General features: G+C 40.8%; 1 protein-coding gene across 1 annotated transcript in view; it reads left to right on the forward strand.

Annotated features, from left to right (window-relative positions):
• The window catches only part of QCR2 (ubiquinol-cytochrome c reductase core subunit 1), a 43125-nt gene that overhangs the window by 6293 nt on the left and 16008 nt on the right, over positions 1–20824 (forward strand). Inside the window, exons 3-5 of the mRNA XM_051217047.1 lie at positions 8923–9119; positions 14949–15136; positions 18452–18733. Of these exons, the coding sequence (XP_051065682.1) occupies positions 8923–9119; positions 14949–15136; positions 18452–18733 (667 nt within the window). The remainder of the gene's footprint in view (positions 1–8922; positions 9120–14948; positions 15137–18451; positions 18734–20824) is intronic.

Genomic DNA, 20824 nt, shown 5'->3' on the forward strand with positions numbered 1-20824 from the left:
TCTCGACTTAAAAGCAGCATTTGACTCGGTAGACCGCGAGATTCTGTGGCAGTGTCTGTCATTGAAAGGCGTACCCCAGAAGTACATAAACCTTGTGAAGGCTCTTTACTCGAACACTACTAGTCGAGTCAGAGCTTATGGCGAACTGTCATCTACTTTTGCAACCTCAAGTGGTGTCCGTCAAGGCTGTCCACTTTCCCCATTTTTGTTTAACTTCATCATAGATCTACTGCTGGAAATAATGTTCTCGTCGACTGAGTTCTCGGGTATTGATCTCCTACCAGGAGGTCCACTTATCGACTTAGAATACGCAGATGACATAGTCCTGTTTGGTGAAGACGCTGACAAAATGCAGAGTCTTCTGGTAGCACTGAGCAACAATGCCAGGATGTTTGGAATGCGCTTCTCCCCTCTAAATGCAAGTTGTTGCTTCAGGACTGGTCTGCGTTAACACCTGAACTAAGGATGGGGAGTGAAGTAGTCGAACGCGTTGACAACTTCACTTATCTTGGAAGTCTGATCAGCCCTAATGGGTTGGTATCGGACGAAATCTCAGCACGGATTCGAAAAGCTCGATTGGCTTTTGCCAACTTACGTCACCTATGGCGAAGGCGAGATATCCGTCTATCAATAAAAGGACGAGTATACTGCACGGCAGTCCGTTCTGTTTTAATTTACGGCAGCGAAACATGGCCATTAAGAGTAGAAGACACTCGTAAGCTATTAGTATTTGACCACAGATGCCTTAGAAATATTGCTGGCGTCTGCTGGGATCACCGGGCAAGTAATAGTGAGGTTAGACGCAGGGTATTAGGAAATGATGGTAAATCTGTTGATGAGGTTATGAATCTTCATCGACTGAGATGGTTAGGCCACGTGTTACGTATGCCTGAACACCGATTACCACGACGTGCAATGCTATCCGGTATTGGAAATGGTTGGAAGAAAGTTAGGGGCGGCCAAACCAAAACGTGGCATCAGTGCTTGAAGTCACTAACTTCTAGTCTGAGCCATGTTGGTAGATGCAGACTACTTGGTTGGGGTCCGCGTGACTATCGTAACCAATGGTTGGAGACTCTTGGTGACATGGCTCAGAATCGATCACAATGGCGTCGGTGTATACACTCCCTGTCTTCCCTTAAACTAAGAGATTAAAATCGCTTCATATCTTTCTTTCTACGAACCAATTCTTTCTTCTTGTACTATATCTCTATATGCAATCTTTCTCTTATATATTACTACCTTTGACCTAACCACTGCTATGAATCCGGTGTTCATCTTGTTGTGCTGATGCGGTATGGCAACCTGGACCGATGCACATATGTGCCTGGTCCTACGTTGTAGCTGACTGACTGACTGGTGGGCTAACATTGATTGGGAGGTCCGTGGGTGCTGCTTCGATGTTGGGTGGGTTCAGTGGAGCTGGTCGATTCAAGAGTTCTTTGAAGTGTTCTACCCACGTGTTTTGTTGCTCTTCAGTGTTGGTGATTACCTTGCCTTCTTTGCTTTTCACTGGTCGTTCTGGTTTGCGGCGATTTCCAGAGAGTTTCTTTGTCGTGTCATACAATTGTCTCATGTTTCCTTCTCTTGCAGCCTTTTCCGCCGTCGTTGCTAAATCTTCCACATATTTACGTTTGTCGGTTCTGATGCTCCTCTTCACTTGTTTGTTTATTTCCGTGTATTCAGCTTGTGCCTTGGCTTTTTCTGCTCTTGTTCGACTGGTATTGATCACTGCCTTCTTGTTCCTCCTTTCTTGAATCTTATCCAGTGTATCAACAGTGATCCATTCCTTGTGGTGGTGCTTCTTGTGGTCCAGGACCTCATGACATGTTGAAGTGATTGCCTCTTTGATCCCCTTCCAGTTGCTCTCCACAGTAGTTCCTTCTCCATTGAGTAGATCATGAAAGGCCTGGAACTTGTTGCTGAGGACTATCTTGAATTTGTTGAGTTTGTTAGTATCCTGAAGAAAGGCCGTATTGAACTTTTGTGATATTGTCCGTCCCGGTGTCCAGTGTTTCTTGAGTTTCAACTTCATTTTGGCGACCAGCAAGTGATGATCTGATGCTATATCAGCTCCTCTCTTGGTTCTCACGTCCTCTATAGTCTTCCTGAACGTTTTGTTGATGCAGATATGGTCGATTTGGTTTTGTGTAGAGTGATCCGGTGAAGTCCATGTGGTTTTGTGTATGCGTTTATGTGGGAATATGGTGCCGCCTATGACCAGCTTATTGAAAGCACATAGATTTGCAAATCTCTCACCGTTTTCGTTTCTTTCTCCCAGTCCGTGTCGTCCCATGATGTCTTCATATCCAGTGTTGTCCGTTCCAACCTTGGAGTTGAAATCTCCCATCAGAATGGTTAGGTCCTTTGTTGGGCACTTCTCGACGATTGACTGCAGCCTATTGTAGAATTGATCTTTAGCGTCTTCATTGTAGTCGTTGGTAGGCGCATAGCATTGGATGATGTTCATTGAAATCCCCTCTTTCTTTGTTTTGAAGGAGGCTTTGATGATCCTTGGTCCATGAGATTCCCGTCCTATAAGCGCATTTTGTGCTTGTTTGGACAGCATCAATGCAACTCCTTGTGAATGTGGTGCATTTTCTTCTTCATGGCCGGAGTATAACAGGAGCTCTCCTGTAGTTAGTCGTTGTTGTCCAACTTGTGTCCAATGTGTTTCACTGATCCCAAGTACCTCTAGGTTGTATCTTCTCATTTCTGCAGCAATTTGGAAGGCTCTCCCGGTGTCCCACATTGTACGAACATTCCATGTACCTAAATAAATGGTCGCTCTGGTTGTCAGAAGGGGCATCGGCCTCGTAACTTCCGAAGGAATTCAGCTTTCATCACGAGGCGTCATAATTCTTCTAAATGAAGACCTTTTGACTCAAGGGGCAGAGTTTAAAAGGTTTGAATAATTTTTTCTGGTTAGCGTTTTTTTAGCGAGTTAGTTTTCTACGGGATGGGGACGCTAACCCCATGCCCAACCCTCCTCCTTTATCCGAGCTTGGGACCGGCAGTAGCCCCGGGAGGGACTCCAGGCGGAGTTATAATACCCTACCTAGCAAATATACTCTGTGACGAACAAGTTGTTAGAGTTAACCTAGTTAGTAACCTGTGTTCTTAAACATGTCTTTAATTTGGAAATTTGTACAGTTCTTTTTCGGATTTTTTTGTTTATCTTTTTTTGTTTTTGTCTTCTGCAAAAGAAACTTGTTGAAATACCTTATGCTGAGAATTCTATACTGTATAAAAACATAATATTGAATAAAGCAATTACTACTACTACTACTACTAATAATAATAATAATAATAATAATAATAATAATAACAATAATAATTAATCAATTAATTAATTAACGTTATGTCGGTCGTGGATATCGTTGCTGGATTTGGCATTTTGATAGGGCTACGATTGTAGATATTATATATATTTATTTGGACACATAAATACTGGTACAAAGGGCCACTGAATACATATGCGCCACACAATTCACCTGATTTATGTGCGGGCTAGGATACTACTGGGGTGCTCAGACCGAAGCAGGTGGTCTACTTATGGGGCCGCACCCGGAGCCTTCGACCTAAAGGTCTGGTCCACAAGGCAGTGGAGCAACGTCAGGAGATGCAGTCACATGGTAACCGGTGACCAACAATAGGTTCATACGCCGTTTGTTCCCTCAGAACACAGGAGCCCATGTGCACCACTGGTTTGTAATCAGGGTTTTCCAACTGCCGTAGGTGGACCCTCTGTGTCCACCGACCCGATTAAGGCGCCGGTCATTGGCTTTTTGTCTTCTCAATTTCGTAAACAACAGTAATGCCACGAGAAGGCAGTGATTATGACTTCCGTGGCAGTGGCTGTATACGCGTGGTTATATGAGAGTATTTTGGGAGGGAAATCGGGCTCTCCCCATTCTTGATCTACGATTGTAGATAGAAAATAAACAAGAAATTGGAATATTAGCAAGTTATTTTAATGACGCTCCATCGAATGAAATTTTAATGTGAATAATATCATTTTGTTAAGCCTTTTAATCGTATTTGTAGGTGAATTCCACATTTATTAGTGTACGTTGAACTAGAAGAGTGATACAAGATTATCAAAGAATGGGTGACCTTTGAAATGTGTACGCCACAGCGATACAAATTTCCATAGTACGGTGGGACACTCGCAGTTTTGTTGTGGAAGACCTCCGTAAACCGAATAATGTGTTGGGTATCCAAGATGTGCCATTGGTGGTTGGACTGAGTTGTGTTAGTAGGGTACAAACTCTCCGCGAGATTATTGTAACCAATGACTACAGACGTTGGATAAAATGGCCCTAAACCGAATAATGTGTTGGGGAATCGGTAGTGGTCTTAATCGACTTGGTGGCCCATTCATCCAGAATCATAGAAATTCATTGACGCTTTATAAAAAGAACAGGTTTTGCGTGAATTGTATCCAAAATGTTAGTTGCAAGAATCTCGCAACGCCGCGTAAAATGAAAGTACATGGATTTAGTATCACTCAGTAATTTGGTCATTGGGAATTATGAGAACAGATTGTCACTAGAATATTTACGCGAAATAGCACACATTTAAACATAGATTTTATTATTTATATTTACAATTGTTGATATTACGTTGCTAGATTTCCGTGTATATTGAAGTTCGCCTTTCACACTCACCTTTAATAAAAAATTTCGAAATGATAGTACTACTTTTTATGAGAATCGGTGTGCATATTTTATATCATAACTACCTAGCAATCAGTGCAGATTGATTTAAAAAAGAGATAAATATTTAAAACACTAGGAATTGTTTAGACGGTTGAACGTTTGTTTTTAATTATATGAATATGTTGGAACACGTAGAGGTAGGTTTTAGCAATGGAAAATTTGTCTCGAAAATAAAAATGACAACTACAAATACTTGTCTTATTTTAGGATTTGTAGTATTTTGTAAAACCTCATGTGCTACTACACTGATGTTCATGAATGCAGTCGACCACTCTCTCTTGACTTGTGCATTCCGTACGGATTACCTGGATATTGCCATTTCAAGAGGAGATGGATGGTGGCTAGCGATGAATCACTGTTCACTAATAGTCGGTATCATTACGTTATATATTATTAGGGCACAAGTTATAAGAATTGGTAACGGAGTGAAAAAAGAACCAAATATCAGCTACATTGGATCCAAAAAAGTAGTCATGATAGTTGATTAACTGCAGTGATCGGACGAAAACAGGTGCTTTCAACGTTGTATGGTCGCCAGTCCTGCTTCGGTCTGGGCACCCGGACAGTATCACAGCCCACAAACAAATAGGATGAAAGGACGATACTTACGGAAAATACTATTCTTGCTTCGATTAACAGTCAAACGATTCATATTATTATTATTATTATTATTATTATTATTATTATTATTATTATTATTATTTACTACATCACTTATTCACTTTCTTCTATTCCCACTTTGTGTATCCTTATTTTTCGACTTATACAGCACCTCGCCTATGGTGAAAACTCGGTTCTATCTATACGTCTTCGAGTCACTGCCTACTTGAAAATTGTATGCTACCACCAAATACGAATACTGAAGCAGTTTTTCTGAAACCACGTGCACCATTCAAACTGACTGCCTTCAACGTTCGCACACTAATACAGGTCGGACAACAGATAGGGCTGGCTATGTCTTTGGAAAGTCTTAATATCGACGTTTGTTGTCTATCCGAGACCCGTATTCAAGACTCTGGTGAAGTACTACAAATTCGCTGTCCATCCGTCGCTTCAAAAGGGTTGTTTTACATGCATTTATCCAGGGACCCTATGGAATCTTCGTCTGGTCTTGCTGGCGTTGGTGTCGCACTAAGCACTAGAGCTGAGGCAGCACTAATCTATTGGATCCCCATTAACAGTCGGTTATGTGCTGTTAGATTATAAATTTCCATCAAAGTGAGAAGAAATCGGTGTGAGAAACGATGTCTTTTCGTCATCTCCGCCTATGCCCCGACAGATTGCAGCCCGTATGCAATCAAGGATGAATTCTACCACCAGTTAACTGTTCTCCAGAAAGTGCGTTCGACAGATATTGTAGTACTAGCCGGAGACTTGAATGCTCAGATCGGGCGTCTAGGCACAGAAGAGAGTCGTTTAGGTGGCCGATGGGGACTCGTTGGTCGCAGGACAGATAACGGGGACCGTCTACTGCAACTGTGCATAGACCACAACCTGTTTCTGGCTAGCACTAACTTCCGGCACAGTCATCGCCGATGTGCCACCTGGTGTCCTCCCTCTGCATCTGAAGCCTGGACTCAGATTGACCACATCGCGATCAGCTACCGCTGGCGTGGTTGTGTACAAGACTATCTCTCCTTTTAGAGTACCTATCTGGACTCTGGTCATGCCCTGTGTTGCGCCAATCTTACCTTACTTTTCAGTGGGCAACGAAGTGACCGCCACCAAAGGATTGATGTCAGCAAGTTGGTTTCGACTTCTGTTGCAAGTAAGTATCGAATCGAGCTAGCTTCTAGGCTAGCTACCATTCCACCGAAAAGTATAGATGAGCATTGGTTGCAACTGCATGACGCCATGAAAATGGCGAGTAGAGCCGCTTGTGGCTTCGCGAAACGTCCCACTTATAAGCACTGGGCTTCTTCAGGTCCTTGCAACTCATCGAAGCCCGTCGGTCTACTCCGGGTGATCGTGAGTCTGACCACAAACGAAGGCTGTTACGTAATGAAATCGGGCAAAGCTTGCGTAAGGACCAGGAAGCCTGGTGGTCGGAGCGTGCTGATGAGTTGGAAGCAGTAGCTGCATCTGGTAACTACCGGAAGCTCTTTCCACTCATCCGAACCACTGGCAGCAAGAAGTCTGGTGTGAGCGAAACAATTTGCGAGGATTACGGGATGGCAATCACTAGCATCCACCGACGTCTTGTACGATGGGCAGAATTCTTAGAAGGGCAGTTCGACTGGTCTGCTGCTCTGGCAACATCGGTCAGACTGTCCTGCCCTCCATGGCCAGTGACGACTGATGCACCAAATGAGGCGGGAGTCCGCAAGGAACTCCAACTCTTGAAACGCTACAAATCACCGGGCCCAGATGACTTACCTCCGGCCCTTTTTAAAGATGGTAGTGACTTTCTGACTAAGGAATTGACGACGTTGTTTACAAAGGTTTGGGAGCTGGAGAGTGTACCAATGTCACGGAATGAGTCGATAGTTGTCCCTATCTTTAAAAAGGGTTCACGTCGTTCCTGTAACAACTATCGGGGGATAAGTCTACTTCCGACTGCGTCCAAGCTATTGGCTTCCGTCATACTCTGTAGGTTGTTCAAAACCCGAGAAAGATTGACTCGCGAGGAGCAGGCTGGTTTTCGTTCTGGTCGAGGATGTATTGATCATATCTTCACCCTCCGCCAAATGATGGAACACCGTCATACTTATCAAAGGCCAGCAATCGTAGTGTTTCTTGACATTAGGGCTGTCTTCGATTCGTTGGACAGGACTGTTCTCTGGGATTGTCTATTGAAGAAGTCTGTGCCTGAGAAGTTTATTAACATCCTAAAGGCCCAAGCCATGCAATCCGCACTTAGTCAGTTGGCAATCAGTGTCCGTAGGTATGTTATGTGCTTTGCATCTTCTTAGTGCAAAGTACTTCTACAAGACTGGCAGGATTCTAATCCTGTACTCACCCTGGATGGTGAGCAGATAGAAATAGTCGAGAAGTTCGTGTATCTAGGTAGCTGCATAAGTGCTGGTGGTGGCGTGAGTGATGAGATCAATGTACGTATAGTGAAAGCCAGATCGGCTTATGCCAATCTGGGCCATCTTTGGCGCCTTCGTGATGTTAGTCTGGCTGTAAATGGTCGGATCTACAACGCGTCGGTGAGAGCAGTTTTGCTCTATGCTTGTGAAACCTGGCCTCTCCGAGTTGAGGATGTTAGACGACTCTCTGTGTTTGATCATCGTTGTCTCCGAAGGATTGCTGACATCCAGTGGCAACACCATGTTAGTAATGCAGAGGTTCGGCATCGTGTGTTCTGACACAGAGATGATAATGCAATTGGTGTCACCATCTTGAAACACAGACTTCGGTGGCTTGGGCATGTTCTACGAATGTCGTCCCAGAGAATTCCACGTCGTGCATTATTTGCGGACGCTGGAACTGGTTGGAAAAAGCGGAGAGGTGGTCAGTGTATGACATGGTGTCAGGGTATGAAAGAAAGCTACAAGGGTCTGGCTTGTGTTGGTCCTTCACGACTCCCTGGCTGGGGTCCTAGAGATGGTGCAACACAGTGACTAGAGACGTTATCAGATATGGCTCAGAATGGAAGCCAGTGGCGATCGTGTTGCAACCTTCTTTTACTTTCTTCATAAAAAATGGTTGTATCTTTCTTAACTGAAAGAATTCTTTCGATTGTACCTTTGCGTTTCCCCCTCTGTAGTTCTCACATTTACTCAGATTTCCTTTCTTTGATATCTTGATCAGGTGTCCTTCTTTCTAGTTCGTCATCACTTATTCCTTCTCCTAAATCTTCTTGAATAGAAAGTGAAGCATGTTTGCAGTTGCTCCTATGTCTGACCTCAATGCTTGAGTTGGCATATTGTCAGGTCCATGGTGCATATGTATTCACTCTTTATCGTCACTTGGGTTCTGAATCTTAAAATTATCTCGTAATTTTTATTCAGTGAATTAGTTTTTGAATAATATTGTTTATGTATGATGTTGTTGTTTAAAATATATGGTGTCGAAACCAGAACCGATGGACATATGTTTTAGTCTCTTCAGTTCTCGTTACTGATTGAAATAATAACACCTTATTTAACTACAAGAAAATGTTATAGGTTTTCTAGTAACATTGGATCTTCATCACAAAGATCGTTGAAACGATATTAAACTTGTTTGTCTTGGTTTCCTATGTAAACATTTTCAGCTTGTCAGTTTACCACAGCTGTCACTTGGCTTTGGATGTACACGAATTGCACTAGTCGTAAAATCTGGTTCGCGATATGAATCCTCAAAAAATCGTGGTATAAGTCATCTAGTACGTCGAAGCTTTGGAATGTCCACTCCTGAGTTAACTAGTGTTAATTTAACAAGACATTTTCAACAAATGGGTGCTCGCGTACTGTAAGTTTTCATCTTTTGTAGGACCATTGTTTTTATTTGATTTTCAATAATTTCTGTTGCTTTATGGGACTATAACAGCTTGATAACAATGATTGATTCAAATAAGATAAGAAATTTTTTTACAGCCAACAAAATTCGATTATTTATTTCGGAAGCATTGCTGTGTAAATTTATCTGTACAGACACAGGCTCCTGTCAGTCTTGTAAAAGTGCTTTGCACTTAGAGGGTGCAAAGAAAATTCCATATCTACGGACATTGCTTCCCAGCTGATTAATCTCGGATTGTATATGGGTATCAATGCCAAGGTTGAACTTAACAGTTTCAAATGAAGTGAGCATTGGGTAGATAGTTATATATTTATTATTCAGATTGTATAGTTTGAGTATCATCGCAAAGTAAGACTATTGTTTTCATACTCAAGGTCAAAATGTCGTTCTCCAGATAACATATATACAGCATTACCTACTCAGTTTATATATTCTAATTATCTTTTATTGATATACGATCGATAAACTTAGTGTATTTTGATTGATTATAATGGTTTAACACGAAAACCTTCATCTACAAGACTAATTTTTGTACTCTAGTTAGTGGGGAGGAAAGGGAAAAGAATAAAGTAGTTTCGTTCGCAGTGTTGAAGTCGGAGTAGCGAACCTCTAGCACAGCGTACGAATACATCACCCTGATATCAAGGAGCAACAATTGTTGGCGTGTAAGTCAGCATGGCGGTGTTTTAACATTTGACCTAGGATTGCGATATGATTAATACATCTTCGATCAGAAGGAAAACCTGCCTGCTCTTCGCAAGTCAATCTTTAACGGGGTCTGAACAATCTAGAAAGTACGACGTTAGCCAATAGTTTGGATGCAGTCGTAAGTAGACTTATCTCCCGATAGTTGTTGCATAGGTGACGTAAGCCCTTTTTAAAGACAGGGGAGTTTGTCGTGGCTCAAGTTAATTAAGCTTTAACAACCCGTTGCTTATTAGCGGGATATTTCCAAAGGCCAAAACTGTTCCATAATAGGTTATATAAGCACGTCTTACTCATCTGCGCTTCGTCGAATGGTACGTCTCTGTAAACTAACAATAACTTATTTGGCGTAAGTACATACACATTATCGCAGTCACTAACTAGCTTTACGGGTGGTCGATTGTTCAGTATTCTTTCAGCTTCTATTTAAAACGTCCCCAAAGACTCATCCGTCAATACCTTCTGAAACAATAGTGATCGCAGAATTCTTCTTATTGACTTTATGATGCGTCCCCATACACTGCCTAGTTGACTAGCTCTAGGAAGGTTAAAGCGCCATTCACAACCTCTCTCTAAGAGGGCATTCGCTATCTTATTCTGGTTTCAACTACATATGATCTGTCTAAGAATAGCATTGGCTCCTGTAAAGCTACCAGATGCACCCTTACTCTTGTTCACAACTCGTACAAGGGCGCCTTTCTCAACACCATCCTCGATATCACGGATAATATGTGCTGCCTTCTTCTTCAGGGTCTTAGTTAATAGCTTCTTTGTTACAGTGGCCTTCGGCCTTTTCGTAGTCTTGACTTTCAGTTTGGTGTCCTTCTTTTCCATAGGCTTTCTTAGAGTTGATTTGGGTTTATTAGCAGATGGTGCTTCAGTTTTTGGCCTAAAAACTTTGGACTTAGTTAATAAAAAGGAACAATGAACTTGACGAGAGACATTTTCGGAACGAGCATACTCCGCAACACCATATGCAGATTCTGAGGCATCGGCAGAGCAATGAGTCTGACTAGCCAGTGGTTTGTACGATTCTGGTAATGCTATACGGTCTTCCACAGACATCGATGAAGTACGACTAAATGGGTCTTTGAGTTCAGTTGAATACAATTGTTCAAACTTATCCTCCAATTCCTCCTTAGCCGAGAGGTAATTCAGTACACGGTTGCTTTCACGGGGTTCTCCGTAAGGGCCGAACAGCGTCCAACCCAATATAGTCCTCACAGCAGACGGTTCATCCGTCTTCCCTGTTCTTATCTCTTTCATCTCGTGTAGGGCCGGTGCGTTGCACCCAATCAACAGTTCGACATTCTCATCTTCTACCCTCGGAAAACTTATGTCTTTTAAATAGGACCAGGATGCCATTTGGTGCGCCGTTGGCACAGTCCTGTAAACTGCCGGTAATTTTTTGACTGTCAATACTTTCTGGACCTTAACGGATGACGAAAAATCTATCGAGTGCAACTCTACATCGACCTCTTTGGATACCAACGACGATTCATTACTAGGAGTCTTTAAAAATACCGTTTTTGGTTTCCCTCCGAGGCCTAACTTATCAGCTAGATCATCAACTATGAGAGAGGTATCTGACCCGCTATCTAGAAAGGCGCAAGCCTGAATAATCTCACCATTTTTTATCAATACAGGCACTACTGCAAATGCTACCGGTCTCTGTGTACACTTAACGCCTTCCTCCGTACAAAGCTGAGTAATAATGTAGACATCACTATTAGTATTTCTTTGTTCTTCCCGCTTCTCGTGTAACAGGGTATGGTGTCTCCAGCCACACCCTTCAACAGCACACGACCTCGGTGATCGACAATTTTTCGTTACATGGTTTGCTTTCAGACAAACATTACATAACTTGTGTCTAAGGACGAATTCTTTCCCTTCTCTAACATTCTTGTCTTTAAACTTTTGACATTGATCTAAAGAATGATTACTTGAGCACTCCAAACAGGATGAACTACGTAAGGCAACATTGTCATCACTAGTACTCACATAAGATATCCTTGCTGCATTGTAACCTGAACTAATTTTCCCTTTTAAAATACCAACATCTCTATTGTCACTATTACTACCGTGGTTGACAAGTAGGCCATATCTAGTATTAGCTATATCAGCTTGTTCCTTTAAAAACTCAACAAGATCGGCAAACAGAGGCTCTCGACTTCCTCTGATAATCTTATAAGCTACCTTTAGCCACTCTTGTTGAATGTGCGTTGGTAATTTCAGAACCATAGTTTCAATAGTTCTAGTAGAGTTCAAATCAGAAACGTAATTCATCTGTTCGAGAGTCAAACCACATGCTTGCATTTCTCGAGACAGTCTTCTCAAACCATCTGGTTGATTCCGTCTTATATTGGGAAAGTTTAACATGTTGTCGATAAACGTGCGTGCTATAATATGTTGTTGGCCAAAGGTTTCCTCTAAAAGCTTTAGGGCTTGATGATAACCTATCTCTGGTTCTAGTATAGTACAATGATGGATAGCGGCTTTCGCTTCTCCGTCACAATATTGAATCAAGTAATTCAGCTTAGCTCTAAATCCAATATTCTCACTCCCGATGCATTCGAAGTTTCTGATGAAATTCCAATAATTTGTCGGTGTACTATCAAATCTTAAGACTTCTCTTTTTGGTAAATACAGACTTTTTAATATTGTATTCTCTCTGTTGCTTACTGATTGACCGGAACCTTCACATCCCTGGCGGCGTAACTTTTCTAGTTTAAATTCCTTTAACTGGGTTATGCGCAACCTAGCTAACTCTAGTTCTATCATGCTATTGTTTTTGAGTTCGTCCTTTTTGAGTTGATCCTCGTCATAAACTCCTAAATGGTGGGTGATAACTCTGGAATCTCATCGGAATTGTAGTATTTATTGGACGCCATTTCAGTAAGTATATCGAAATTACTGTTCGAAACTTTGTAGGAAGCAATTTCTCTAAGCTATTCTCTAGACCGTTGAGCACGGAGTCTTGGTTTAGCCAAAGTCAGAACAAGTAATCTATTTGGCTTGATAAACTTTATCTGTTTCTAAAACATAAATTAACACCGTTAGTGTACAAAACAAACAGTACAGTCTATTAACACAGGGAAAAACAGAGACAAATAACATACCGAACAGTAACTAGAGGATAGGAAAAATGATTCAACAAGGCAAATATTGTTTAATAATGAACATAAAATTGTGATTGATGAATAAACAAGACATAGTCATACAAGGTCAAAGAAAGTTAATGTGGTGGTGGGCGGTCACACTTTACATTGGGGCCGCACCCAGAGCTTCCGACCTAAAGGTTTGGTCCACAAGGCAGTGGAGCAACGTCAGAAGATGCAGTCACATGGTAACCGGTGACCAACAATAGGTTCATACGCCGTTTGTTCCCTCAGAACACAGGAGCCCATGTGCACCACTGGTTTGTAATCAGGGTTTTCCAACTGCCGTAGGTGGACCCTCTGTGTCCACCGACCCGATTAAGGCGCCGGTCATTGGCTTTTTGTCTTCTCAATTTCGTAAACAACAGTAATGCCACGAGAAGGCAGTGATTATGACTTCCGTGGCAGTGGCTGTATACGCGTGGTTATATGAGAGTATTTTGGGAGTGAAATCTGGCTCTCCCCATCCAGGGCATTTGGAATGTAAGTCGTCTGGGCTATGATATTTCGGTACCTTCAATCTTGGAGTTCGTTGCTTACTTTCATCTCGGTAGGTGGTTTATTTGTCAATGCCACAGATGGTAGGGCTATATAATCATTACCGTTGGGCCATCAGACAAAATATATTATATGTCAGTGAACTCCGATCATCGTGAAGTACTCCTCTGGATCTTTTTGATTTATGCCCTATAAGCTTCACATATTGTTCCACTTACACCAGACTTCCCCATTTCCATTGACCAGGAGTTGATAAAGCTTCTAGTATTTACCAAAAGCAGCAACTCTGTATACCGTACCTCTTAGTTCTTACGCAATTTCTGCACAATATCACTATGAAATCTATGTTTACCATCTAGTTCGCAGTTAGCTGGGATAGACCAATTTACTCTAACAAGTTGTGAGGAGCATTTGTTAACCAGTTGCTTTTAAGTAGGACTTTTCTCAAAACCGATTGTGACTTTACTCTCCATTTTGATCGCATCATACAGATAGCTTTGAATCTAGCTCGGTTTGATGTGTGGTTGCAATGGAAGCTGCAACTAATTTGCTTAAGTCAATCTGTTGAGGATGGTGAATTTATTAGCCACTGAAACGTAAGATAGAATTAGTGCTAACGAAGGCATGATCAGAGCTCAGATAAATATCGTACTGACCAGAAACTAGTTGTGAACCAATGGAACGCTGTTTGAAACGATTTACGTTATCTGACTTGTGATTAACTAATCCTTATTGTCCATTTAAATGACTTTTGCTCTAGAGGTTAAGCGTTCGTGCGCGAGACCGATAGGTCCTGGGTTTGAATCTCGCGAAGCGGGATCGTGGATGAGCACTGCTGAGGAGTCCCACAATAGGATGAAACGGCGATCCAGTGCTTCCAGGTTTTCCATGGTGATCTAGCTTCAATTGACCCTTGATTTCAACTAGTTATGTGTGGGCTAGGATACTTTCCAGGAAGCTAGTCAGAAGCAGGTGGTTTTCTTTGAGTACCACTTCACTGGCCTCTGACCTAAAGGTCTAACCCACAAGGTGGTAAAGTCAGGAGTTGTGGTTCCATGCTGGCCGATGACCCGGATCAGGTTTATACACCATTCGGATCCTCAGGTTTCTTGAACCCATATACTACATTGTTTTAGAACCAGAATTTCCCATTTCATAGATCAATTCTCCATATCCACCAACCAGATATGCGTCCAAAATGTTAGCATCTATCAACCGAAAGTATATTTTTCGACCTATAGTTGTTGCATAGATGATATCAGGCCGTTTCTAAAGATGTGAACGATAAATAAATGTTGTTTTGACTCTAAGACGACTCGCTTCAACAAGTATTAGATTCCAAGCAATTGGATGTTCACAATCATAAGTCTATCCATTATTATGCTCTTTTGATTGATAGTCATTCTGCTTTCCCCTGCAGGTGCGCTACAACCCGTGAACATATGATCTACACAGTAGATGTCGCACCAAACTTTGCTTCCCGCGCTGGTTCCCTTTTATGCTCTATGGCTTCATCTCCATGTTATTATGCATGGGAACTGAAAGATATTGTCTACAAGTTAATGAACAAAGATGTTGATATTCTCAACCGGCGCAATTTAAACGAATGTAAGTTGACTTGTTTGTCAAATGACATCCTATACATAAAAATGCTATTACATTTTATTACCTAAGGTTTTCATTAGAAAATATGATATATTACATTGTGTCACACAAAATTCACCTTGTTTTTTAAATCTTTTTGAAGCACATTAATTAATGGTATAATAGTGCAACAAAAGGACGAGTATACTGCGCGGCAGTTCGTTCTGTTTTACTTTACGGCAGCGAAACGTGGACATTAAGAGTTCAAGATACTCGTAAGCTACTAGTATTTAACCACAGATGCCTTAGAAATATCGCTGGTATCTGCTGAGATCACCGGATAAGTAATAGTGAGGTTAGACGCAGGGTATTAGGGAATGCTGGTAAATCAGTTGATGAGGTTATGAATCTTCATCGACTGAGATGGTTGGGCCACGTGTGCGTATGCCTGAACACCGATTACCACAACGCTCAATGCCGGCTAATGTTGGAGATGGTTGGAAGAAAGTTAGGGGTGGCCAAACCAAAACGTGGCATCAGTGCTTGAAGACACTAACTTCTAGTCTGAGTCATGTTGGTAGATGCAGACTTCTTGGTTGGGGTCTACGTGACTATCGTAACCAATGGTTAGAGACTCCTGGTGACGGCTCAGAATCGATCACAATGGCGTAGGTGTCTTCCCTTAAGCTAAGAAATTAAAATGACTTCACATCTTTCTTTCTACGAACTAATTCTTTCTTCCTGTACTATACTCTTATATGCAATCTTTCTTCTATATATTACCCCATTGAAGTAACTACGTCTATGAATCCAGTGTTCATCTTGCTGTGCTAATGGGGTATGGCAACATGGACCGATGCATGTATGTAACTGGTCCTATGTTGTAGCTGACTGACTGATAATAGTGCATCGAAATTCGCCACAAAAACAAGATTATTAAGTTTTGAAGAAATAAAGGAGGAAGAGTGCGTTGAATGGAAAATAAATGAACAAGAATAGAGTGTGGCAAGTGTTCTAGCCCAAAGCCGCCAATCAGAAGCAGCGAATTATCGATCGAACCAAGAACGCTTAAAACACGTGCGAGCAGCCTAGAGTCCTGATTGGTCTTGCTTCCCACCTAGCCCAGCCAGTTAAGTCCAGAACACCAGTCTCAGCCTCTGTAATATGAATCATGTATTTCAAACATACTCTGTTTATATATCAATCAAGCAGACCACATCATACGATAAAATAGAAAATAACATTTGTACAGAATTTGGCCAAATTTGGCTGTGAACGTGAGAGGTAGTGATTAATAGACAGGGAATAATTCAAGAATGGAAAATCGTATAATAACCGTTCATAGGTTAAAATAAAGCTTATGATAAGAGAGACATGAATATGAATAGTTTAATTAATTGACAATTATACGATAAAAATATACGCACAGTACTGGTCCACAAATAGATCCCAAAAATTTACCGCTCATTATTCTTATCGGGACACAAGAGCAAAAGACACAGTTCAGTTAAAAGTTCAACCAAGATATAATTCTTCCCGTTAAGTCAGCTTGTCTCATTTTCTTTGTGAATTACGTCTAATAACGCCTTAAACCAATGAATTGCACCATAACTGGAACCCTAACCAAGGGGCCGTGATGGACAGACGTGCTAATCCTATAAAGCTTTCATGCCGCGGCGCCATGTCATGAACCGACCACCCGTCCGCTTTTTCCACCCAGTCCCGAAGTCAGCAATTACTGCACGGTGTAGAAGCCGGTGTTTTGAGATTGTAACGCCAGTTGAATTAAAGTCACTGTGACGGAACACACGTCATCAAGCCTCTGCATCACTAACATATTGTCATTAAATGTCCGCAACCGTTTAGAGACAACGACGACCAAACATAGAGAGTCATCGAGCACCCTCAAACTGGATGGATCGAGCTTCACAGACATGGAGCAAAGCTACTCTAATCGATGTGTTGTAAATTCTGATATTTTACAGCCAAACTAACATCAAAACGGCTCCCAAGGTGACTCAGATTAGTATGGGTTGCTTTGGCATTCACTAAGCGTAAATTGGTGTCATCAGTCACGCCATCAGTAGCACTTACACAGCTACTAAAATACACGAACTTTCCAACTACTGCCAACGGATTACCGCAAATAGTGAGTACAGACACAGGCTCCTGTCAGCCTTGTAAAAGTGCTTTGCACTTAGAGGGTGCAAAGAAAATTCCATATCTACGGACATTGCTTCCCAGCTGATTAATCTCGGATTGTATATGGGTATCAACGCCAAGGTTGAACTTAACAGTTTCAAATGAAGTGAGCATTGGGTAGATAGTTATATATTTATTATTCAGATTGTATAGTTTGAGTATCATCGCAAAGTAAGACTATTGTTTTCATACTCAAGGTCAAAATGTCGTTCTCCAGATAACATATATACAGCATTACCTACTCAGTTTATATATTCTAATTATCTTTTATTGATATACGATCGATAAACTTAGTGTATTTTGATTGATTATAATGGTTTAACACGAAAACCTTCATCTACAAGACTAATTTTTGTACTCTAGTTAGTGGGGAGGAAAGGGAAAAGAATAAAGTAGTTTCGTTCGCAGTGTTGAAGTCGGAGTAGCGAACCTCTAGCACAGCGTACGAATACATCACCCTGATATCAAGGAGCAACAATTGTTGGCGTGTAAGTCAGCATGGCGGTGTTTTAACATTTGACCTAGGATTGCGATATGATTAATACATCTTCGATCAGAAGGAAAACCTGCCTGCTCTTCGCAAGTCAATCTTTAACGGGGTCTGAACAATCTAGAAAGTACGACGTTAGCCAATAGTTTGGATGCAGTCGTAAGTAGACTTATCTCCCGATAGTTGTTGCATAGGTGACGTAAGCCCTTTTTAAAGACAGGGGAGTTTGTCGTGGCTCAAGTTAATTAAGCTTTAACAACCCGTTGCTTATTAGCGGGATATTTCTAAAGGTTAAAAGTGACATCATTTTGATAATGTAATCCAAATACAGGTAGTTCTCATCTACACTTTCCAGTGAATTGATTGTTGGTTTCGTAGCTAGATCTGTTTGCTGTTTGATATCACTCGAGAGACCAGCCAATCCGCGTATGCCGATTTGTTTAGGAATTATGAGATGAACTTGGTGGGTGGTAGGGCGTTACCGAAGTGTTCAAAACATATTACTCTAACGTATCACGTAGTATTATTAAATATGCACTTCTCATTGTATTGCTATAACTTATCAAACGAACTTTTTTACTTTGAAATCTTTTACATGAAATTTTTATTTCATCTAATTTTTCATCTTTATCTTCTCATCTGTGAAGTGGGTATGGAGTTGCTGCATGAAGCAGCTTTTGGTACCAGTGACTCAGGATGTGGTTTAGGATATTCACTGATTTCACCAGCTGATCGTATCGGATCTCACTCGATTGATCAAATAAATGAATATCATTCACGCGGCTTTGTTGGAGGGAAGTGCGTTTTAGGCATTGTTCATCCCCATTCCGACTTAAATGGAATGGATATATTAAAAAAGGTGAAAAGTAGCATTCATCTCAATCCTGCACATCAAGAAATTGGTTCAGGCGGTTATGGGTTTGTTGGAGGTGAGGTCTATTTATTTGGGTTTGAGTGACAAGGTTTTACATTAAGTATTTCCGTTGCTGGGATCGAATAGCAGCCTGTTACATTTAAAGATGTGCTTTTAATTTCACTTGAAGACCTCCAAAGGATTACTCGGTTAATCTATCCTTGATTTATTGTTGTGAAGTAGTATGTCTTGTTCACCTACTCGTTCTTAAGTATTGAGTTTCAAAAAATTATCTAGGTTGGTATGGTCTATAATAGCTTGACACCAAAATTTCAAATTTTTCCAAAATAAACTCGTGTTTGACAAATTATATAATAGCTATTAGATTGCTTTGTTCAGCGTGATCACACGGCAGTGCACAGTGTGATTACCAAGTAATTATTTCTGATATCATAATCAGGTGAACACAAGTTTTAACTTTATAAAGTGCATCAGATCTCATTACCACAGTTCGACAAGATAAAAAGAGATGAGAATGAGCTATATGAATATATAACTGGGAAATCATTTAAACAGTGATCAATAAGGTTTTCATAATTTTGGTAAGATGAAGATATATTCTTACACCCCTTTTACTGATTTTAACCCCATCACCTTAAAACCCTAATTATTTACTAAATTACCTCATTGAGGTGGACGAGAAAGTTCTGATTTCTGTGAGCGGTCCAGTGCATATCTCATCCACATTAGACTACACAGATTCACAGCCTCATTCATTCATCATTTAGAGGTATTCGCCTAGCATTAATATAAAAGATTATAGAGTTTACGAGAACTGTCAAATGATAAATTAGCTTTTTGCGTGTCTCAGATTTTTACTAATGATCAGCCTACCAGTGGTCAATACCATCGATTTCTTTTATTCCTAGATTCAATTTCGCTTCAGATTGCTCTTGGGTTATCACTTCACATTTGGCAGGAATATAGTACATGACGAAGATCATCAGATTTTCTCCTATGGTGCTCAAAACTCCATTCATTTTCTCTTCATCTCTTAATAAAAACAACCGGGTCATTTGTAAGATAGTAACTCACTGATGACAATGGTGGATGTGCCGCCCAATTGCGTGGATTAGTTGAAGTTAGACATTGACACCGTTGGATGCCGGCTCAGTGGTCTATTGGTTAAGTGCTCGCGCGCGAGACCAGTAGGTCCTGGATTCGGATCCCAAATCTTGGATGTGCACTGCTGAGGAGTCCCACAATAGGATGAAACGGCGGTCCAGTGCTTTCAGGTTTTCCATGGTGGTCTAGCTTCAACTGTTGAAATTACTGAAATCTCCACAAAACCCCCTTCTGATAAAACATATTGTTTAAATATTTAAGGTTGATCTTACAATCCCAGAAGAAAGAGACAGGTTGCCAAATAGTTGAAAGTACATAAAATCACGATATCATCAGCACAAACTTCAGGTAGAAGTGAAGTTTGTGCTGATGATGTCGTTCAGAATAATGATGGAAGTTCCACAACCAAATCATCCAGCTCAGAGAACAAAACTCCATCAAAATCACCGCGATTTCTACGATACGACTTAAGCACACCAAAACTGGCACAAGTGAAGATTTATTAACCCGAAAATACTACGATGACCGTAATCGGAGATACACTCATTTATATATTGATTGTACACCCATTTTGATTATTAATTAGGATGAAAGCATAAATGTGAAAAATATCCAGAGCTATGACGAATCATTTGCTGCATGTCATGCTGAAGCCAGTCCATGTTTATTTAATACAAGAATATTGTATCTTGGGAAAACATAACACTCAAATAAATTGTTATACCGAATAAAATATCACACTGAAAAACAAAAGAAATATTACTCTGAGTACTCATCATATTGAATTGCGAACGAAAGTATTATTGGACAAACATCACAATGAGTTAAGGCATGCAATTTTGCCTTTTTATTCCATTACATCATAATGATAACAGTAGACTACTGTTTGTCTTCATTTCAGAATAAAACTTTGTACCAGGAGTCATAGGACTGCATATAAAAAGCTATTAGTTACACAATATTTTGCATTGTATATTTGCAAATCTTCAAAGGTATAGTTATTAGTAACAAATGTTCAATAAATAATAAAAAATCACTGAAT

The sequence above is a fragment of the Schistosoma haematobium genome, chromosome 6 (genome assembly GCF_000699445.3).
Source record: "Schistosoma haematobium chromosome 6, whole genome shotgun sequence".
Classification (NCBI taxonomy): Eukaryota; Metazoa; Platyhelminthes; class Trematoda; order Strigeidida; family Schistosomatidae; genus Schistosoma; species Schistosoma haematobium.